The 21,349-nt window shown below is 49.4% G+C and overlaps 1 protein-coding gene across 1 annotated transcript in view; it reads left to right on the forward strand.

The window, feature by feature from the left end:
• pigm (phosphatidylinositol glycan anchor biosynthesis, class M) overlaps nucleotides 1-21,349 on the forward strand; it is a gene marked incomplete at its 5' end in the record, with an annotated part of 68,977 nt that overhangs the window by 12,564 nt on the left and 35,064 nt on the right. The window contains 4 exons of the mRNA XM_079259573.1: nucleotides 10,341-10,514; nucleotides 10,614-10,734; nucleotides 10,815-11,061; nucleotides 11,175-11,278. Of these exons, the coding sequence (XP_079115699.1) occupies nucleotides 10,341-10,514; nucleotides 10,614-10,734; nucleotides 10,815-11,061; nucleotides 11,175-11,278 (646 nt within the window). The remainder of the gene's footprint in view (nucleotides 1-10,340; nucleotides 10,515-10,613; nucleotides 10,735-10,814; nucleotides 11,062-11,174; nucleotides 11,279-21,349) is intronic.

Genomic DNA, 21,349 nt, shown 5'->3' on the forward strand with positions numbered 1-21,349 from the left:
CATTTGAGGTACACCAGTCTCCAACAGCCGTTCCCTGATGATGCGGCCTCGATGAGCAGGAGCATTGTCGTCCATGAAGATGAAATTAGGCCTGTGCTGTTCATGTAGGGGCACAATCACTGGATTAATGATGTTATTCAGGTAGTATGGGCTTGTCACTGTACCATTCACAAAGTGTAGGGCAGTTCTGTACCAAGTGGACACCCCTGCCCACACTGTAACACCGCCACCACCAAAAGCTGGCCTGGTGACAACAGTGGCTGATGCATAGCGCTCTCCCTGACGTCTCCAACATCGTTGCCGGCCATCATTTCTGCTCAGTGTGAATCGACTTTCATCAGAGAACAGCACTGAGGCCCACTGGTTCCTCGTCCAGCGTAAATGCTCCCTGGCCCATGCAAGACGATGATGCCTGTGCCTGGTGGTGTGGTCAGGTACCCGTGCAGGTCGTCTAGCACGCAGACCACGCTGATGGAAACGGTTTGGAATGGTCTGACGTGACACTTGGGTGCCTCTCACCTCTCTTAAACGTGCCTGGAGTTGAGTGGCATTCATCATCCGGTTTCTCAGGGCACTGTTCACAATGTAGCGGTCATCAGCACGGGATGTGGCCAAAGGACGTCCACTTCTAGGCCTTTCTGTGACTCTTCCAGTCTCTCCATATCTCTGTTGCAACCTGCTGATGACACTCTGTGACACTCCAAGCTCAGTGGCCACTTCTGTCTGAGAACGTCCTGTTTGAAGCATGGCAATGGCAAGGGACTGTTGTTCCATTGTTAGGTGTCGTCTTGGTCTCATGATGTCAAAATGTGAACAGCATGATGAGGACAACTGTTTAAACACCAGCTCTAATTGAACCAGGACATTTATTGGTCAATTCAAGGATCACACACCTGCCGTGATTTTTGCTGTTAAGCTCCTTGTTAGAGAACAGCAACTTGTGCAAAATTTATTGAAACATTTAACAGTTGGACATGTGCATTTAAAAGCTTAGAGAAGATCACATTAAGTTCACCTGTACAGGTTTGAATGCATTTTAGGCTTGTTTCACCCAAATTTCACCCAAAAGCTGAATATCCCTAACTTTTTGTGAATAGTGTGTATATATATATATATATATATATATATATATATATATATATATATATATAAACCTTGTATGTATGTATTCGTGGTGCAACGATACACAAAATGTACGGTTTGTTTTGATACCTTAGGGTCATGGTTCGAAATTTTTTTGATACAAAAAAGAAATTATAATGCCTTTTTTTTTTAAAAACTTGTAATTAATTGAAATTAATTAAAAATATTAGTTTGAAAGTACAGTTTTAAATGAAATCTTGCTGAAACAGCAAAATAAAAATCAAATAAATAAATTAATCTTTGCGTAGGTTTCTGATGAAGAAATCATCCGTCTACCATATATTACAAAATAAATAGCTTTTTCTAAAATAAAAGTGATACTATAGCCGTCTTATGGAGTGCTGGCACTAAGCAGTGTACAACAAGAAGCCACTTTAAAACGAAAATATATGTCAAGTGATGATGATGGTTGTTTTTGTCTTTGCACCGGGGTTATGTCGGTGTAAATATAGTCAATTTTTTTTAACAGCTTCATTTAAAGTAATTTTAAAACAATACAGCTTATTACAAAGTCAACAGCTTTCCATGTACATAATTTACAGCTGAGCAGTAACAATACAAACAAGCGGCATCCATCGGGTCCTCGCCTCATGCCGAACCCTCCACCCGAGTCCTGGTTCTCCTAATGCTACATGTGAAGGACCCGCACAGCCAGTTCATTTTAATAGAGAAATACAATTCACATATTGAGAAAAAAAAATGTGTGTAAACGCCAAGATGGCGGACAGCCCGTTACCATGGCAACATGTGTTTAATTGACTTTTCAGCTCATCTTGGGATGTTACACATGTGTGCCGAATTTCGTAGCCCTCGGTGAAAGCAGACGATCGGGCCCCTAGGGCCTCCCCCCCCAAAATGTGCCTCCCCCACAATACATATTAAAATATGATAAGGACCTACCAAATATGAATGCTTTCCATTTTGGTGCAGATCGGATGCATTTCTGCACAGATATTAGTAAACCGTGTTTCATGGCGAGATGGATTTTTTCAAAGATGGCGGACAGCCTGTTGCCATGGTAACGGGTGCTTAATTAAGTTTTTTTCTTGTCTATGGTTGATACATATGTGTGCCGAATTTCGTAGCCCTAGGTCAAAGTAGACAATAGGGCCCCTAGGGCCCCCCCCCCACAATACATATTACAATGCGTGAAGGACCTACCAAATATGAATTATTTTAATTTTGGTTCCGATCGGATGCATTTCTGCAGAGATGTAAGCAAACCGTGTTTCATGGCGAGAACGCTTTTTTCCATGGGTTGCCACGGTAACACGCTTTCTCCTATCAGAAAGATTTGAATAACTTTTGGTCCCCATCTTGTCACGAAGCTCCATGGCGAATGTGGAGCCAATAGCATGAATCCCCTCAGACTAGTTCGTTCAAATACGATGCACCCAAATTGGAAAAAACGGGCAAAAAAATGGCCGCAAACGCCAAGATGGCGGACAGCCCGTTGCCATGAGAACAGGCGTTTCAATGACTTTTTTACTTGTCTTGATGTGATAGACATGTGTACCGAATTTCGTCGTCCTACGTCAAACTAAAATTTTTTTTCCCCATTCTAGAGGCCATTTTTGGCGTTTCTAGGGGGCGCTGTCGAGGCACTTTTGCATTGGCGTGCATGCGGACCCTAGAATATCGCTATTTTCGCCGGGCTTGAGGTGTGTGCCAAGTTTCGCAAGTTTTCACGGGGTCCCTCGTATGGCGAGGACCCTAAAAAAAAAAAAAAAAAAAAAAAAAATGTCTGTCTGTCTGTCTGTCTGTCTGTCTGTCTGTCTGTCTGTCTGTATGTATGTATGTATATTAGGGATATATATATTAGGGATGGGCCTCAATTTTTGAATATTCAAATGGTTGTCAGGTCATAAAAAAAACCCAAAAACAAACAGTGAATCATATCTGGACCACTGACTATAAAAAGAGATCTGGACGGAACAAAAAGTTACGTTTCTGGCGGCTTCCCTACGGGGGCAACGTAGCAATTGATGACAGATTTGGTGGGGTTAATGCCAAGCTGTAGAAGATGAAACCAACGGGAGAGGGAAGACACTATGGAGAGATTACTGCAGCAGTCCTCTATATTAGAATATTAGGTTGAATATTAGAAAATGAATGGTTAAAACTCTATGATTATCGAATAGTATTTTTGCCTGAAATGCACATCTCTAATATATACATAAACAATTGTGCTTCAAAAAGCTTCTTCAAGAAATCATATAGTTTATGGGCTTTATGGGATTTGCAATATTTCAATGTCTTTTTTTTAAAACACTTAATTAGTTTAAAAAAGGGTTTCAGAATTGGGAATATTTTCAAGAATCTGTATTTGTGAATAAACAATTTTGCCAGTATAATCAAACATTATTTCCAAATTGAATTATTATATTTTCTATTTGCAAACCAAATCTAATTATTTGAAAGGATAAGAGGGTGATGGGGTGGGAGGGTTATCCAGTATTGAAAACTAATCCAGAATTCTGCCAATTTTCCACATTAATAACAGTTTTACAGTGTTTTACAGTTTCAACATAAGCATCAGTTTAGTTAGTTTAGTTTAGTTTTTTTTCAGTCACGTATTACATTTACTCATTAACAAAATGAAAAACAAAACTGCGGCTGAAAAGGCGGAAGCAAAGCTTCTTAACGCCCGCCAATATTACATTGAACATTATACTATTTCAAGTAATTAAACAGAGGAGTTTAACAAAGAAAAGAAAATGCTGTAACAACTTCTAATTTCCTATTCCACTTTGATTTGTAGCCATATTTATCGATCAAGGACTCATGCAATACTTTTTTGAAAACTGCATGATTTTATTTCTGAGTTCGCCTTTTTCCAAACCTGAACTCCTGAAAAGGAAATACTTCTAGTTTGAATATTTTTCTTAGCTCTTGGTAAAGTAAATTTACATTGATCACAAAAAAATCACATTTGCTTTCAGGAATTAAAAAGAACTTTAGGATGCAATCAGGAGATGCTCTTGTTTTAACTTGAAACATAAATTGCATCGTTCGATAGTAGTACAAATCGTGTAATTTCAAGATGTGAGATATTGTGAACAATTTGTTTGTGTGCGCATAATAACCCTCATTGTTAATTATTTTTATTGCTCGTTTCTGTTTTAAAACTATTGTTTATATTGTAGTTTTATAGTTGATCCCCATAATTCTATACAATAAGTTAAATAAGGAAGTATAAGTGAGCAATAGGTGAAGCGCCGACCATCATTATTGAGCTTGTCGTTTGCTCTGTATAAGATGGGAAGTGACGTTGAAATTTTACAGTGAACATATTTCACATGCGTTTTCCAATTTAACTGATAATCGATCTTTACCCCAAGAATTCTGGTTTCCGAGACTTGTTCTATTTCAATGTCAGTAATTTTTAACTTTTTGTTGCTTCTTTTCTATTTCCAAATATCATAAATTTGGTTTTACTGATATTATGGGATAGTTAGTTGATATTGAACCAGCATTTAAGTACTTCTATTTCTTTTTCAATTTTGTTAAGAAGTTCGTTTAAATTATTTCCTGTACAATACAAATTGGTATCATCTGCAAAGACAATACATTTCATTACTTTAGAAACATTGCATATACCTTTAATATAGAGTATAAATGGTTTTGGACCAATGATTGAGCCTTGCGGCAGTCCACAAGCATCATGCCTAGGTTCTGACAGATTGATTTATTTCTACATACTGAAACCTATTTTGTAGATAAGTTTTCAACCAGCTGTGGACTGTCCCTCTAATCCCGTAGTGATCCAGTTTTTGTAATAATTGATTAAGATCAATAGTGTTGAATACCTTCTTCAAATCAATAAAAATCCCTACCGAGTTTAAGTTTTTATTAATGGCTTTGGATATTTCTTCAGCCATTGTCATGAACATTGTTGTGCTATTTTTCTAAACCCAAACTGTTGCTCGTATAAAAACTATCCAATGGGTTAGGGTTTGTGAACCCAAACCCTTTAACACACCGTACTTTAACACACTTCATAAAACCCTGTTTTATGAAGAGCTTTTCCAAAGTCTGAAAGTTGTGGAAGTAATGTAATCGCTCTATAGCTATCCTAACTATGTCTGTCTCTGTTTTTGAATATTGGGACTACTTTGGCTGATTTCAGGCTATCTGGGAATATACCTTTTTGAAAGGAGAGATTACATATATATGTTAAAGGAGATACAATGGAACCTGTTACCTTCTCTGAAGAACCTCCTCAGCTGCTTAAAGGATCTGAAAACATGGATGGATTTAAACTTCCTCCACTTAAATAAAGGAAAAACTGAGATTGTGGTGTTTGGAAGCTCTGAGCTTTAAACAGGACCATCAGTGTTCTGTGTCTGCTATCCTCATACTGTCGTACCCATGGAAATAATCTGGGAGTCATCATTGACAATTCCTTTAACTTCCATTGGCAGGTTAACGCTGGAGTTAAAAGTCTTTGCTTTAATTTAAGGCTGGTTGGCAAATTAAAACCTTGTCTTCCTAAACCTGCCCACCTGCTCATCATGTCCCGTTGAGATTATTGTAGATCCAGCTTTCTGATTTATATCAGCAGCAGCAGCGGCTGTTAAAATGTACAGAGTTCTAACCTGTGATATCAGTCAGCAGTGACGAGGCATGGCGAGGTGTCGGCTGCTAACGCACGCTAACCGTCTGGTAATCCGTCCCTCATCTGTCTCTCCTGCACACACGCAGAGTCAAAGCGCATGTTTTAGGCAGCCTCTGTTCCTGCAGCAAACTTTTATTCCGGATTAAACAGACACACTTTTAACAGGCGTGTCGTCCACCAAGACATCGGCTACTTCTTACTGTGGGCATGTTTACAAGTCACTCCTTCTTTCTTCGGGAATTCTTCTTTTTATCTTGTAAAAGGCAGAAATTCGGGATCAGTTGAGAATTGTTTCTCCACACATTGAGCACAAACACGTCGGCACATTTTAAATATGGTACTTTTAAAACATTTTCCTCCTGCATTAGGTAGTAACAACACATGCAACAGCTTCACAGATATACATTTATAGATTTACTTTAAGTTTCTAGTATTTGTTTTACAAATTATAATAAAAAAAATAATAATAATAATCGTTTGAGTACTCGATTACTCAAAGAAATAATCGACAGAGTACCCGATTCCAAAAGTACTCGACAGTTGCAGTTCTACTGAGGTGGTTAAAAAGCTCCTTGGTGGCAAGGCCCCGGGGGTGGATGAGATCCGCCCGGAGTTCCTTAAGGCTCTGGATGCTGTGGGGCTGTCCTGGCTGACACGCCTCTGCAGCATCGCGTGGACATCGGGGACAGTACCGCTGGATTGGCAGACTGGGGTGGTGGTCCCCCTTTTTAAGAAGGGGGACCGGAGGGTGTGTTCCAATTACAGGGGAATCACACTCCTCAGCCTCCCTGGTAAGGTCTATTCAGGGGTCCTGGAGAGGAGGATCCGCCGGATAGTCGAATCCCAGATTGAGGAGGAGCAGTGTGGTTTTCGTCCTGGTCGCGGAACAGTGGACCAGCTCTATACCCTCTTTGGGGTCCTGGAGGGGGCATGGGAGTTTGCCCAACCAGTCTACATGTGCTTTGTGAACCTGGAGAAGGTGTTCGACCGTGTCCCCCGGGGGCTCCTGTGGGGGGTACTCCGGGAGTATGGGGTACTGGACCCCCTTGTGCGAGCTGTCTGGTCGAGGGGTTGAGGGGATCCGGCTTGGTGGCCTCAGGATTGGGTCCCTGCTTTTTGCGGATGACGTGGTCCTGTTGGCTTCATCTGGTCGTGATCTCCAGCTCTCACTTGAGCGATTTGCAGCCGAGTGTGAAGCAGCTTGGATGAGAATCAGCACCTCCAAATCTGAGACCATGGTCCTCAGCCGGAATAGGGTGGATTGCCCTCTCCGGGTCGGGAGTCAGGTCCTGCCTCAAGTGGAGGAGTTTAAATATCTCGGGGTCTTGTTCACGAGTGAGGGAAGGATGGAGCGCGAGATCGACAGACGGATCGGTGCGGCGTCTGCAGTAATGCGGACTCTGCGCCGGTCTGTCGTGGTGAAGAAGGAGCTGAGCCAGAAGGTGAAGCTCTTGATTTACCAGTCGATCTACGTTCCTACCCTCACCTATGGTCATGAGCTGTGGGTCGTGACTGAAAGAAGGAGATCTCGTATACAGGCGGCTGAAATGAGTTTCCTCCGCAGGGTGGCCGGGCTTATATTTATGGTTAGGTTCGGCTGTCTTTTTCTTTTTAAACTTTATTTTTATTGAAGTCATTATGTATTTTAGAAAAAATAAAAAATTATACAAAAAGAACACAAATAAACAATCTCGGATTTTAGAGGGGTACTTAAATCAAATTAAAAAAAAAAAGTACAGACAAGTGTTACGCTGCTAACTGATCACACCGTTATAACTCTGACACTTAATCCGGAAAAGATAACAAAATTTTAGAAAGGTTATTGGAAATTCAATGCTGAACTTCTAAATGAAAATGGGTAAGTTAAAATTATTGAAGAACTCAATATTTATAACAATGAAACTATTGGTAATTATATGAGTAGATGGGAGTTCTTTAAAGTCAACGTTAGAGAATTCTCACCTACATCATTTCAAGCCAATTCATACATATCCTATAATAGAAACCAACTGATTGCATCGAGTCATGACTTGGATCCAATCCCCCATCCTGAGCTGCACGAGGCGACAGTGGGAAGGAAAAAACTCCCCTTTAACAGGAAGAAAACCTCCGGCAGAACCCGGCTCAGGGAGGGCAGCCATCTGCCTCGACTGGTTGGGGTGGAGAATCTGGATAAGAAAAAAGCCCATGGAGCATACATCAGGGCTCATTCAAAATTAATTGAAGAAGGGAGGAAAATATCTTACTTTTACAATTGGTGAAAACAAAAACAGGAAAAAATTGATAAATACTCTTTTGGTAGACAGAGACAAATGTACACATTTTAAAACTATATCAGAAAAAACACATACATTTTATGCTAACTTGTATTCCTTTGACTATTCCGTTGTTATCTCATTGGAATTCTTTGATCAGATTAAAACCCACAACCCAAAAACTGATTAAAGATTTAAAGTACAATGTGACCGAACAGTAAACAAACAGGAAAATCCCGGGCCAAGATTGAATGACCGCAATTTTCTATAAAATCTTTTTTGAGAAGAACAAAAGATTTTCTGTTTATTGCCATCCAAGATATAATTCTAAATAAAACACTAACCTCCACTATGAAACCATGACCTATAACTCTGATCCCCAAACCTGGAAAAGAAGAGAGAATTGTAGATAATTTGCGACCAACAACATTATTGAACACAGATCAAAAAAATTCTCGCCCATGTCATTGCAAACAGGCTAAAAGTGGGCCGAAATCAAATCATTAGTGAAACTCAGTCTGGTTTCCTGACCGACCGATCTATCCATAATATCAAACAGATTTAGGGTTAACTAAATCAGCCAGACGTTCCCAGCAGACCCTCACAACACGTTTGGGCCTGCCAGATCTGACCAGTTTCCTCCCCCACCACCTGAGCCAACTCACCACCAGGTGGTGATCAGTTGAAGCTCCGCCCCCCTCTTCACCCGAGTGTCCAAGGCATGTGGCCGCAGGTCCGACGATACGACTACAAAATCGATCATCGTACTGCGGCCCAGGGAATCCTGATGCCAGGTGTACATATGGACACTCTTATGCTGGAACATGGTGTTCGTTATGGACAATCCATGACGAGCACAGAAGTCCGATAACAAGACACCATTTGGGTTCGGGGGGGGGGGGCATGCCTCCCAATCACTCCCCTCCAGGTCTCACTGTCATTGCCCACGTGAGCATTGAAGTCCCCCAGCAGAACAATGGAGTCCCCAGAAGGAGCACCCTCCAGCACTCCCTCCAAGGACCCCAGAAAGGGTGGGTCCTCTGAACTGCTGTTCAGTGCATAAGCACAGACAACGGTCAGGACCCGTCCCCAGGACCAACCGCACCAGCATATGGTCCCACAAGGGGTCTGAGGATCTCATCTCGGTACCTAATGGCAGTCAGGCTCTGGCGAGCACATGGAGGGCTAACCCTCCAAAGAAATGCCCCCCCACACCATTACTGACCCACTGCCAAACCGGTCCTGCTGGAGGATGTTGCAGGCAGCAGAACGTTCTCCACGGCGTCTCCAGACTCTGTCACGTCTGTCACATGTGCTCAGTGTGAACCTGCTTCCATCTGTGAAGAGCTCAGGGCGCCAGTGGAGAATTTACCAATCTTGGTGTTCTCTGGCAAACTCCAAACGTCCTGCACGGTGTTGGGCTGTAAACACAACCCCCACCTGTGGACGTCGGGCCCTCATACCACCCTCATGGAGTCTGTTTCTGACTGTTGGAGCAGACACATGCACATTTGTGGCCTGCTGGAGCTCATTCTGCAGGGCTCTGGCAGTGCTCCTCCTGTTCCTCCTTGCACAAAGAAGGAGGTAGCGGTCCTGCTGCTGGGTTGTTGTCCTCCCACGGCCTCCTCCACGTCTCCTGATGTACTGGCCTGTCTCCTGGTAGCGCCTCCATGCTCTGGACACTACGCTGACAGACACAGCAAACCTTCTTGCCACAGCTGGCATTGATGTGCCATCCTGGATGAGCTGCACTACCTGAGCCACTTGTGTGGGTTGTAGACTCCGTCTCATGCTACCACTAGAGGGAAAGCACCGCCAGCATTCAGACCAAAACATCAGCCAGAAAGCATCAGAACTGAGAAGTGGTCTGTGGTCTCCACCTGCAGAACCACTCCTTTATTGGGTGTGTCTTGCCAGTTGCCTATAATTTCCACCTGTTGTCTGTTGCATTTGCACAACAGCAGGTGGAACTGATTGTCAGTCAGTGTTGCTTCCTAAGTGGACAGTTCCATTTCACAGAAGTCTGGTTGACTTGGTCGACAGCCATCTTGACTTCTTGTTTATCAAATCGTGGAAATGTGCAGACCCTGTATAGCTGCCAGTATGGCACCTGCTTTGGGGCTGGATTGATTTAGCTTTTGAAGGGTGTCTAGAGAGGCAATTCATTGAGTTCCTCAACAGTTTGTTCCAGCGCAACTGCTTTCAAACTCCATATCTGACGAGCAGTAGTCGTGGTAATCTGTAGCTGAAGCTGAACCAGCAGGGTTTGTTGTGGTTTTTGTTGTTCTGGTTGGATGGCTTTAATGTTTGACACTTGTGGACAGGGAGGGTCCCCATACAAGCGGTCCACATACCGCTACACTCCTCTTCTGGCCTGGCTTCTCACCCCAAACATCTACCTGAACACAGTGTTTGGGAAGATAGTCTTCATCGTATGTGATGTTGGTTCAGGGATGATCATCTACGCCATCCTCCGTCGCAGAGGTCTCAGCTGCCAGGTTTGTCCAACCAACCCTCATGGTTTTCAGACTCATAGGCTCCTGGCACAAACACTGATACAGCTAAATAAAGTTGTTTTTCTTTGTGTTTATGATCAGACGACACACAGTGTTTGTTCTTTGTGGCTTCTCAACCCACTGCCGATGGGAGTGTCGAGTCGAGGGAACGCAGAGTCCGTCATGGCAGCTTTGGTCCTGGGAACGTTGCTATGTTTGGAAGGTAAGGAGGAGGTGCAGGGAGGAGGTGCAGGCAGGAGCAACTGGAAGGAGCAGACGGATGACTATCTCTCTTTCTAACAGCTGGACATATGGTCTGGGCAGCCGTTCTCTACGGTTTGTCTGTACATGTGAAGATCTATCCCATCACGTATGTGCTACCTATCATGCTGAGCCTGCGCACGCAGCAGAACACACGTGCAGACGACAAGACGGCGACTTGGAGGAAGTGTTTTGGTTTGGCTGGAAGCTTCATCAACCGCCAGCTGATGCTGTTTGCAGGTGTCTCAGGAGGAGTGTTTCTGGCCCTCACAGCTCTCTTCTATTACATGTAACGTCATTTCTGACTGATCTAATCGCAGATTTTACTGAAAAGAAAAATAATTCTTTTCTTCCCATTTCTCTGTGAGTTTGACATGTAGTTTCTTTTTGCTGGAAATCCAGGTATGGTTGGCAGTTTCTTAAGGAGACATACTTCTACCACCTGAGCAGGAGAGACATCAGACACAACTTTTCCCCATACTTCTACATGCTCTACCTAACTGCAGGTATGTCCTTCTCCAGCCTCTCACACTGTTTGCTAACTGCATCTCAGGGACCATGTGGTGACTGGATCTCTGGGACCATGTGGTGACTGGATCTCTGGGACCATGTGGTGACTGGATCTCTGGGACCATGTGGTGACTGGATCTCTGGGACCATGTGGTGACTGCATCCAAGGGACCATGTGGTGACTGCATCTCAGGGACCATGTGGTGACTGCATCCCAGGGACCATGTGGTGACTGCATCTCAGGGACCATGTGGTGACTGCATCTCAGGGACCATGTGGTGACTGCATCTCAGGGACCATGTGGTGACTGCATCTCAGGGACCATGTGGTGACTGGATCTCTGGGACCATGTGGTGACTGGATCTCAGGGACCATGTGGTGACTGGATCTCTGGGACCATGTGGTGACTGCATCTCTGGGACCATGTGGTGACTGGATCTCTGGGACCATGTGGTGACTGCATCTCAGGGACCATGTGGTGACTGCATCTCAGGGACCATGTGGTGACTGCATCTCAGGGACCATGTGGTGACTGCATCCCAGGGACCATGTGGTGACTGGATCTCAGGGACCATGTGGTGACTGGATCTCAGGGACCATGTGGTGACTAGATCCCAGGGACCATGTGGTGACTGCATCCCAGGGACCATGTGGTGACTGGATCTCAGGGACCATGTGGTGACTGGATCTCAGGGACCATGTGGTGACTAGATCCCAGGGACCATGTGGTGACTGCATCTCAGGGACCATGTGGTGACTGGATCTCTGGGACCATGTGGTGACTGCATCCCAGGGACCATGTGGTGACTGGATCCCAGGGACCATGTGGTGACTGGATCTCAGGGACCATGTGGTGACTAGATCCCAGGGACCATGTGGTGACTGGATCTCTGGGACCATGTGGTGACTGGATCTCAGGGACCATGTGGTGACTAGATCTCAGGGACCATGTGGTGACTAGATCTCAGGGACCATGTGGTGACTGGATCTCTGGGACCATGTGGTGACTGCATCTCAGGGACCATGTGGTGACTGGATCTCAGGGACCATGTGGTGACTGGATCTCAGGGACCATGTGGTGACTAGATCTCAGGGACCATGTGGTGACTGCATCCCAGGGACCATGTGGTGACTGGATCTCAGGGACCATGTGGTGACTAGATCCCAGGGACCATGTGGTGACTGCATCTCAGGGACCATGTGGTGACTGGATCTCTGGGACCATGTGGTGACTGCATCCCAGGGACCATGTGGTGACTGCATCCCAGGGACCATGTGGTGACTGGATCTCTGGGACCATGTGGTGACTGGATCTCAGGGACCATGTGGTGACTAGATCTCAGGGACCATGTGGTGACTGCATCTCAGGGACCATGTGGTGACTGCATCCCAGGGACCATGTGGTGACTGCATCCCAGGGACCATGTGGTGACTGCATCTCTGGGACCATGTGGTGACTGGATCCCAGGGACCATGTGGTGACTGGATCCCAGGGACCATGTGGTGACTGGATCTCAGGGACCATGTGGTGACTGCATCTCAGGGACCATGTGGTGACTGCATCCCAGGGACCATGTGGTGACTGCATCCCAGGGACCATGTGGTGACTGCATCCCAGGGACCATGTGGTGACTGCATCTCAGGGACCATGTGGTGACTGCATCTCTGGGACCATGTGGTGACTGGATCCCAGGGACCATGTGGTGACTGGATCCCAGGGACCATGTGGTGACTGGATCTCAGGGACCATGTGGTGACTGGATCTCAGGGACCATGTGGTGACTGGATCTCAGGGACCATGTGGTGACTGGATCTCAGGGACCATGTGGTGACTGGATCTCAGGGACCATGTGGTGACTGGATCTCAGGGACCATGTGGTGACTGGATCTCAGGGACCATGTGGTGACTGGATCCCATGGACCATGTGGTGACTGGATCTCAGGGACCATGTGGTGACTGGATCTCAGGGACCATGTGGTGACTGCATCCCATGGACCATGTGGTGACTGGATCTCAGGGACCATGTGGTGACTGGATCTCAGGGACCATGTGGTGACTGGATCTCTGGGACCATGTGGTGACTGGATCTCAGGGACCATGTGGTGACTGCATCTCTGGGACCATGTGGTGACTGCATCTCAGGGACCATGTGGTGACTGGATCTCTGGGACCATGTGGTGACTGCATCCCAGGGACCATGTGGTGACTGCATCTCAGGGACCATGTGGTGACTAGATCTCAGGGACCATGTGGTGACTGGATCTCAGGGACCATGTGGTGACTGGATCCCAGGGACCATGTGGTGACTGCATCTCAGGGACCATGTGGTGACTGCATCTCAGGGACCATGTGGTGACTGGATCTCAGGGACCATGTGGTGACTAGATCCCAGGGACCATGTGGTGACTGGATCTCAGGGACCATGTGGTGACTGCATCCCAGGGACCATGTGGTGACTGCATCTCAGGGACCATGTGGTGACTGCATCTCTGGGACCATGTGGTGACTGGATCTCTGGGACCATGTGGTGACTGGATCTCAGGGACCATGTGGTGACTGCATCTCTGGGACCATGTGGTGACTGCATCTCTGGGACCATGTGGTGACTGGATCTCTGGGACCATGTGGTGACTGGATCTCAGGGACCATGTGGTGACTGGATCTCAGGGACCATGTGGTGACTGCATCTCTGGGACCATGTGGTGACTGGATCTCTGGGACCATGTGGTGACTGCATCTCAGGGACCATGTGGTGACTGCATCTCAGGGACCATGTGGTGACTGCATCCCAGGGACCATGTGGTGACTGCATCCCAGGGACCATGTGGTGACTGGATCCCAGGGACCATGTGGTGACTGGATCTCAGGGACCATGTGGTGACTAGATCTCAGGGACCATGTGGTGACTGCATCTCAGGGACCATGTGGTGACTGCATCTCTGGGACCATGTGGTGACTGCATCTCTGGGACCATGTGGTGACTGCATCTCTGGGACCATGTGGTGACTGCATCTCAGGGACCATGTGGTGACTGCATCTCTGGGACCATGTGGTGACTGCATCTCTGGGACCATGTGGTGACTGCATCTCTGGGACCATGTGGTGACTGCATCTCTGGGACCATGTGGTGACTGCATCTCTGGGACCATGTGGTGACTGCATCTCTGGGACCATGTGGTGACTGCATCTCTGGGACCATGTGGTGACTGCATCTCTGGGACCATGTGGTGACTGCATCTCTGGGACCATGTGGTGACTGCATCTCTGGGACCATGTGGTGACTGCATCTCTGGGACCATGTGGTGACTGCATCTCTGGGACCATGTGGTGACTGCATCTCTGGGACCATGTGGTGACTGCATCTCTGGGACCATGTGGTGACTGCATCTCTGGGACCATGTGGTGACTGCATCTCTGGGACCATGTGGTGACTGCATCTCTGGGACCATGTGGTGACTGCATCTCAGGGACCATGTGGTGACTGGATCTCAGGGACCATGTGGTGACTGGATCTCAGGGACCATGTGGTGACTGGATCTCAGGGACCATGTGGTGACTGGATCTCAGGGACCATGTGGTGACTAGATCCCAGGGACCATGTGGTGACTGGATCTCTGGGACCATGTGGTGACTGCATCCCAGGGACCATGTGGTGACTGCATCCCAGGGACCATGTGGTGACTGCATCCCAGGGACCATGTGGTGACTGGATCTCAGGGACCATGTGGTGACTGCATCCCAGGGACCATGTGGTGACTGGATCCCAGGGACCATGTGGTGACTGGATCCCAGGGACCATGTGGTGACTGGATCCCTGGGACCATGTGGTGACTGCATCTCTGGGACCATGTGGTGACTGCATCCCAGGGACCATGTGGTGACTGCATCCCAGGGACCATGTGGTGACTGGATCTCAGGGACCATGTGGTGACTGCATCCCAGGGACCATGCGGTGACTGCATCTCAGGGACCATGTGGTGACTGCATCTCTGGGACCATGTGGTGACTGCATCTCTGGGACCATGTGGTGACTGCATCTCTGGGACCATGTGGTGACTGGATCTCAGGGACCATGTGGTGACTGGATCTCAGGGACCATGTGGTGACTGCATCTCTGGGACCATGTGGTGACTGGATCTCTGGGACCATGTGGTGACTGCATCTCAGGGACCATGTGGTGACTGCATCTCAGGGACCATGTGGTGACTGCATCCCAGGGACCATGTGGTGACTGGATCTCAGGGACCATGTGGTGACTAGATCCCAGGGACCATGTGGTGACTGGATCTCAGGGACCATGTGGTGACTGCATCTCAGGGACCATGTGGTGACTGGATCTCTGGGACCATGTGGTGACTGCATCCCAGGGACCATGTGGTGACTGGATCTCAGGGACCATGTGGTGACTGCATCCCAGGGACCATGTGGTGACTGCATCCCAGGGACCATGTGGTGACTGGATCTCAGGGACCATGTGGTGACTGCATCTCAGGGACCATGTGGTGACTGCATCTCAGGGACCATGTGGTGACTAGATCCCAGGGACCATGTGGTGACTGGATCTCAGGGACCATGTGGTGACTGGATCTCAGGGACCATGTGGTGACTGCATCTCAGGGACCATGTGGTGACTGGATCTCTGGGACCATGTGGTGACTGCATCCCAGGGACCATGTGGTGACTGGATCTCTGGGACCATGTGGTGACTGCATCCCAGGGACCATGTGGTGACTGCATCCCAGGGACCATGTGGTGACTGGATCTCAGGGACCATGTGGTGACTGCATCCCAGGGACCATGTGGTGACTGCATCTCTGGGACCATGTGGTGACTGCATCTCTGGGACCATGTGGTGACTGCATCTCAGGGACCATGTGGTGACTGCATCCCAGGGACCATGTGGTGACTGCATCCCAGGGACCATGTGGTGACTGCATCCCAGGGACCATGTGGTGACTGCATCTCAGGGACCATGTGGTGACTGCATCTCAGGGACCATGTGGTGACTGCATCTCTGGGACCATGTGGTGACTGGATCCCAGGGACCATGTGGTGACTGGATCTCTGGGACCATGTGGTGACTGGATCTCTGGGACCATGTGGTGACTGGATCCCAGGGACCATGTGGTGACTGGATCTCAGGGACCATGTGGTGACTGGATCTCAGGGACCATGTGGTGACTGGATCTCTGGGACCATGTGGTGACTGGATCTCTGGGACCATGTGGTGACTGGATCTCTGGGACCATGTGGTGACTGGATCCCAGGGACCATGTGGTGACTGGATCTCTGGGACCATGTGGTGACTGGATCTCTGGGACCATGTGGTGACTGGATCTCTGGGACCATGTGGTGACTGGATCTCTGGGACCATGTGGTGACTGGATCTCTGGGACCATGTGGTGACTGGATCTCAGGGACCATGTGGTGACTGGATCTCAGGGACCATGTGGTCACTGGATCTCAGGGACCATGTGGTCACTGGATCTCAGGGACCATGTGGTCACTGGATCCCATGGACCATGTGGTGACTGCATCTCTGGGACCATGTGGTGACTAGATCTCAGGGACCATGTGGTGACTGCATCTCAGGGACCATGTGGTGACTGCATTTCAGGGACCATGTGGTGACTGCATCTCAGGGACCATGTGGTGACTGCATCTCTGGGACCATGTGGTGACTGCATCTCTGGGACCATGTGGTGACTGCATCTCTGGGACCATGTGGTGACTGCATCTCTGGGACCATGTGGTGACTGCATTTCAGGGACCATGTGGTGACTGCATTTCAGGGACCATGTGGTGACTGCATCCCAGGGACCATGTGGTGACTGCATCTCAGGGACCATGTGGTGACTGCATCTCAGGGACCATGTGGTGACTGCATCTCAGGGACCATGTGGTGACTGCATCTCAGGGACCATGTGGTGACTGGATCTCTGGGACCATGTGGTGACTGGATCTCAGGGACCATGTGGTGACTGCATCTCTGGGACCATGTGGTGACTGCATCTCTGGGACCATGTGGTGACTGGATCTCTGGGACCATGTGGTGACTGCATCTCAGGGACCATGTGGTGACTGCATCTCAGGGACCATGTGGTGACTGCATCTCAGGGACCATGTGGTGACTGCATCCCAGGGACCATGTGGTGACTGGATCTCAGGGACCATGTGGTGACTGGATCTCAGGGACCATGTGGTGACTAGATCCCAGGGACCATGTGGTGACTGCATCCCAGGGACCATGTGGTGACTGGATCTCAGGGACCATGTGGTGACTGGATCTCAGGGACCATGTGGTGACTAGATCCCAGGGACCATGTGGTGACTGCATCTCAGGGACCATGTGGTGACTGGATCTCTGGGACCATGTGGTGACTGCATCCCAGGGACCATGTGGTGACTGGATCCCAGGGACCATGTGGTGACTGGATCTCAGGGACCATGTGGTGACTAGATCCCAGGGACCATGTGGTGACTGGATCTCTGGGACCATGTGGTGACTGGATCTCAGGGACCATGTGGTGACTAGATCTCAGGGACCATGTGGTGACTAGATCTCAGGGACCATGTGGTGACTGGATCTCTGGGACCATGTGGTGACTGCATCTCAGGGACCATGTGGTGACTGGATCTCAGGGACCATGTGGTGACTGGATCTCTGGGACCATGTGGTGACTAGATCTCAGGGACCATGTGGTGACTGCATCCCAGGGACCATGTGGTGACTGGATCTCAGGGACCATGTGGTGACTAGATCCCAGGGACCATGTGGTGACTGCATCTCAGGGACCATGTGGTGACTGGATCTCTGGGACCATGTGGTGACTGCATCCCAGGGACCATGTGGTGACTGCATCCCAGGGACCATGTGGTGACTGGATCTCTGGGACCATGTGGTGACTGGATCTCAGGGACCATGTGGTGACTAGATCTCAGGGACCATGTGGTGACTGCATCTCAGGGACCATGTGGTGACTGCATCCCAGGGACCATGTGGTGACTGCATCCCAGGGACCATGTGGTGACTGCATCCCAGGGACCATGTGGTGACTGCATCTCAGGGACCATGTGGTGACTGCATCTCTGGGACCATGTGGTGACTGGATCCCAGGGACCATGTGGTGACTGGATCCCAGGGACCATGTGGTGACTGGATCTCAGGGACCATGTGGTGACTGGATCTCAGGGACCATGTGGTGACTGGATCTCAGGGACCATGTGGTGACTGGATCTCAGGGACCATGTGGTGACTGGATCTCAGGGACCATGTGGTGACTGGATCTCAGGGACCATGTGGTGACTGGATCTCAGGGACCATGTGGTGACTGGATCCCATGGACCATGTGGTGACTGGATCTCAGGGACCATGTGGTGACTGGATCTCAGGGACCATGTGGTGACTGCATCCCATGGACCATGTGGTGACTGGATCTCAGGGACCATGTGGTGACTGGATCTCAGGGACCATGTGGTGACTGGATCTCTGGGACCATGTGGTGACTGGATCTCAGGGACCATGTGGTGACTGCATCTCTGGGACCATGTGGTGACTGCATCTCAGGGACCATGTGGTGACTGGATCTCTGGGACCATGTGGTGACTGCATCCCAGGGACCATGTGGTGACTGCATCTCAGGGACCATGTGGTGACTGGATCCCAGGGACCATGTGGTGACTGCATCTCAGGGACCATGTGGTGACTGCATCTCAGGGACCATGTGGTGACTGGATCTCAGGGACCATGTGGTGACTAGATCCCAGGGACCATGTGGTGACTGGATCTCAGGGACCATGTGGTGACTGCATCCCAGGGACCATGTGGTGACTGCATCTCTGGGACCATGTGGTGACTGCATCTCTGGGACCATGTGGTGACTGCATCTCTGGGACCATGTGGTGACTGGATCTCTGGGACCATGTGGTGACTGGATCTCAGGGACCATGTGGTGACTGGATCTCAGGGACCATGTGGTGACTGCATCTCTGGGACCATGTGGTGACTGGATCTCTGGGACCATGTGGTGACTGCATCTCAGGGACCATGTGGTGACTGCATCTCAGGGACCATGTGGTGACTGCATCCCAGGGACCATGTGGTGACTGCATCCCAGGGACCATGTGGTGACTGGATCCCAGGGACCATGTGGTGACTGGATCTCAGGGACCATGTGGTGACTAGATCTCAGGGACCATGTGGTGACTGCATCTCAGGGACCATGTGGTGACTGCATCTCTGGGACCATGTGGTGACTGCATCTCTGGGACCATGTGGTGACTGCATCTCTGGGACCATGTGGTGACTGCATCTCAGGGACCATGTGGTGACTGCATCTCTGGGACCATGTGGTGACTGCATCTCTGGGACCATGTGGTGACTGCATCTCTGGGACCATGTGGTGACTGCATCTCTGGGACCATGTGGTGACTGCATCTCTGGGACCATGTGGTGACTGCATCTCTGGGACCATGTGGTGACTGCATCTCTGGGACCATGTGGTGACTGCATCTCTGGGACCATGTGGTGACTGCATCTCTGGGACCATGTGGTGACTGCATCTCTGGGACCATGTGGTGACTGCATCTCTGGGACCATGTGGTGACTGCATCTCTGGGACCATGTGGTGACTGCATCTCTGGGACCATGTGGTGACTGCATCTCTGGGACCATGTGGTGACTGCATCTCTGGGACCATGTGGTGACTGCATCTCTGGGACCATGTGGTGACTGCATCTCAGGGACCATGTGGTGACTGCATCTCAGGGACCATGTGGTGACTGGATCTCAGGGACCATGTGGTGACTGGATCTCAGGGACCATGTGGTGACTGGATCTCAGGGACCATGTGGTGACTGGATCTCAGGGACCATGTGGTGACTAGATCCCAGGGACCATGTGGTGACTGGATCTCTGGGACCATGTGGTGACTGCATCCCAGGGACCATGTGGTGACTGCATCCCAGGGACCATGTGGTGACTGCATCCCAGGGACCATGTGGTGACTGGATCTCAGGGACCATGTGGTGACTGCATCCCAGGGACCATGTGGTGACTGGATCCCAGGGACCATGTGGTGACTGGATCCCAGGGACCATGTGGTGACTGGATCCCAGGGACCATGTGGTGACTGCATCTCTGGGACCATGTGGTGACTGCATCTCTGGGACCATGTGGTGACTGCATCCCAGGGACCATGTGGTGACTGCATCCCAGGGACCATGTGGTGACTGGATCTCAGGGACCATGTGGTGACTGCATCCCAGGGACCATGTGGTGACTGCATCTCAGGGACCATGTGGTGACTGCATCTCTGGGACCATGTGGTGACTGGATCTCTGGGACCATGTGGTGACTGGATCTCAGGGACCATGTGGTGACTGCATCTCAGGGACCATGTGGTGACTGCATCTCTGGGACCATGTGGTGACTGGATCTCAGGGACCATGTGGTGACTGCATCTCAGGGACCATGTGGTGACTGCATCTCAGGGACCATGTGGTGACTGCATCCCAGGGACCATGTGGTGACTGGATCTCAGGGACCATGTGGTGACTAGATCCCAGGGACCATGTGGTGACTAGATCCCAGGGACCATGTGGTGACTAGATCCCAGGGACCATGTGGTGACTAGATCCCAGGGACCATGTGGTGACTGCATCTCAGGGACCATGTGGTGACTGGATCTCAGGGACCATGTGGTGACTGCATCTCAGGGACCATGTGGTGACTGCATCCCAGGGACCATGTGGTGACTGGATCTCAGGGACCATGTGGTGACTGCATCCCAGGGACCATGTGGTGACTGCATCCCAGGGACCATGTGGTGACTGGATCTCAGGGACCATGTGGTGACTGCATCTCAGGGACCATGTGGTGACTGCATCTCAGGGACCATGTGGTGACTAGATCCCAGGGACCATGTGGTGACTGGATCTCAGGGACCATGTGGTGACTGGATCTCAGGGACCATGTGGTGACTGCATCTCAGGGACCATGTGGTGACTGGATCTCTGGGACCATGTGGTGACTGCATCCCAGGGACCATGTGGTGACTGGATCTCT

This window comes from Telmatherina bonti, assembly GCF_933228915.1.
Source record: "Telmatherina bonti genome assembly, chromosome: 20".
NCBI classification, from domain to species: domain Eukaryota; kingdom Metazoa; phylum Chordata; class Actinopteri; order Atheriniformes; family Telmatherinidae; genus Telmatherina; species Telmatherina bonti.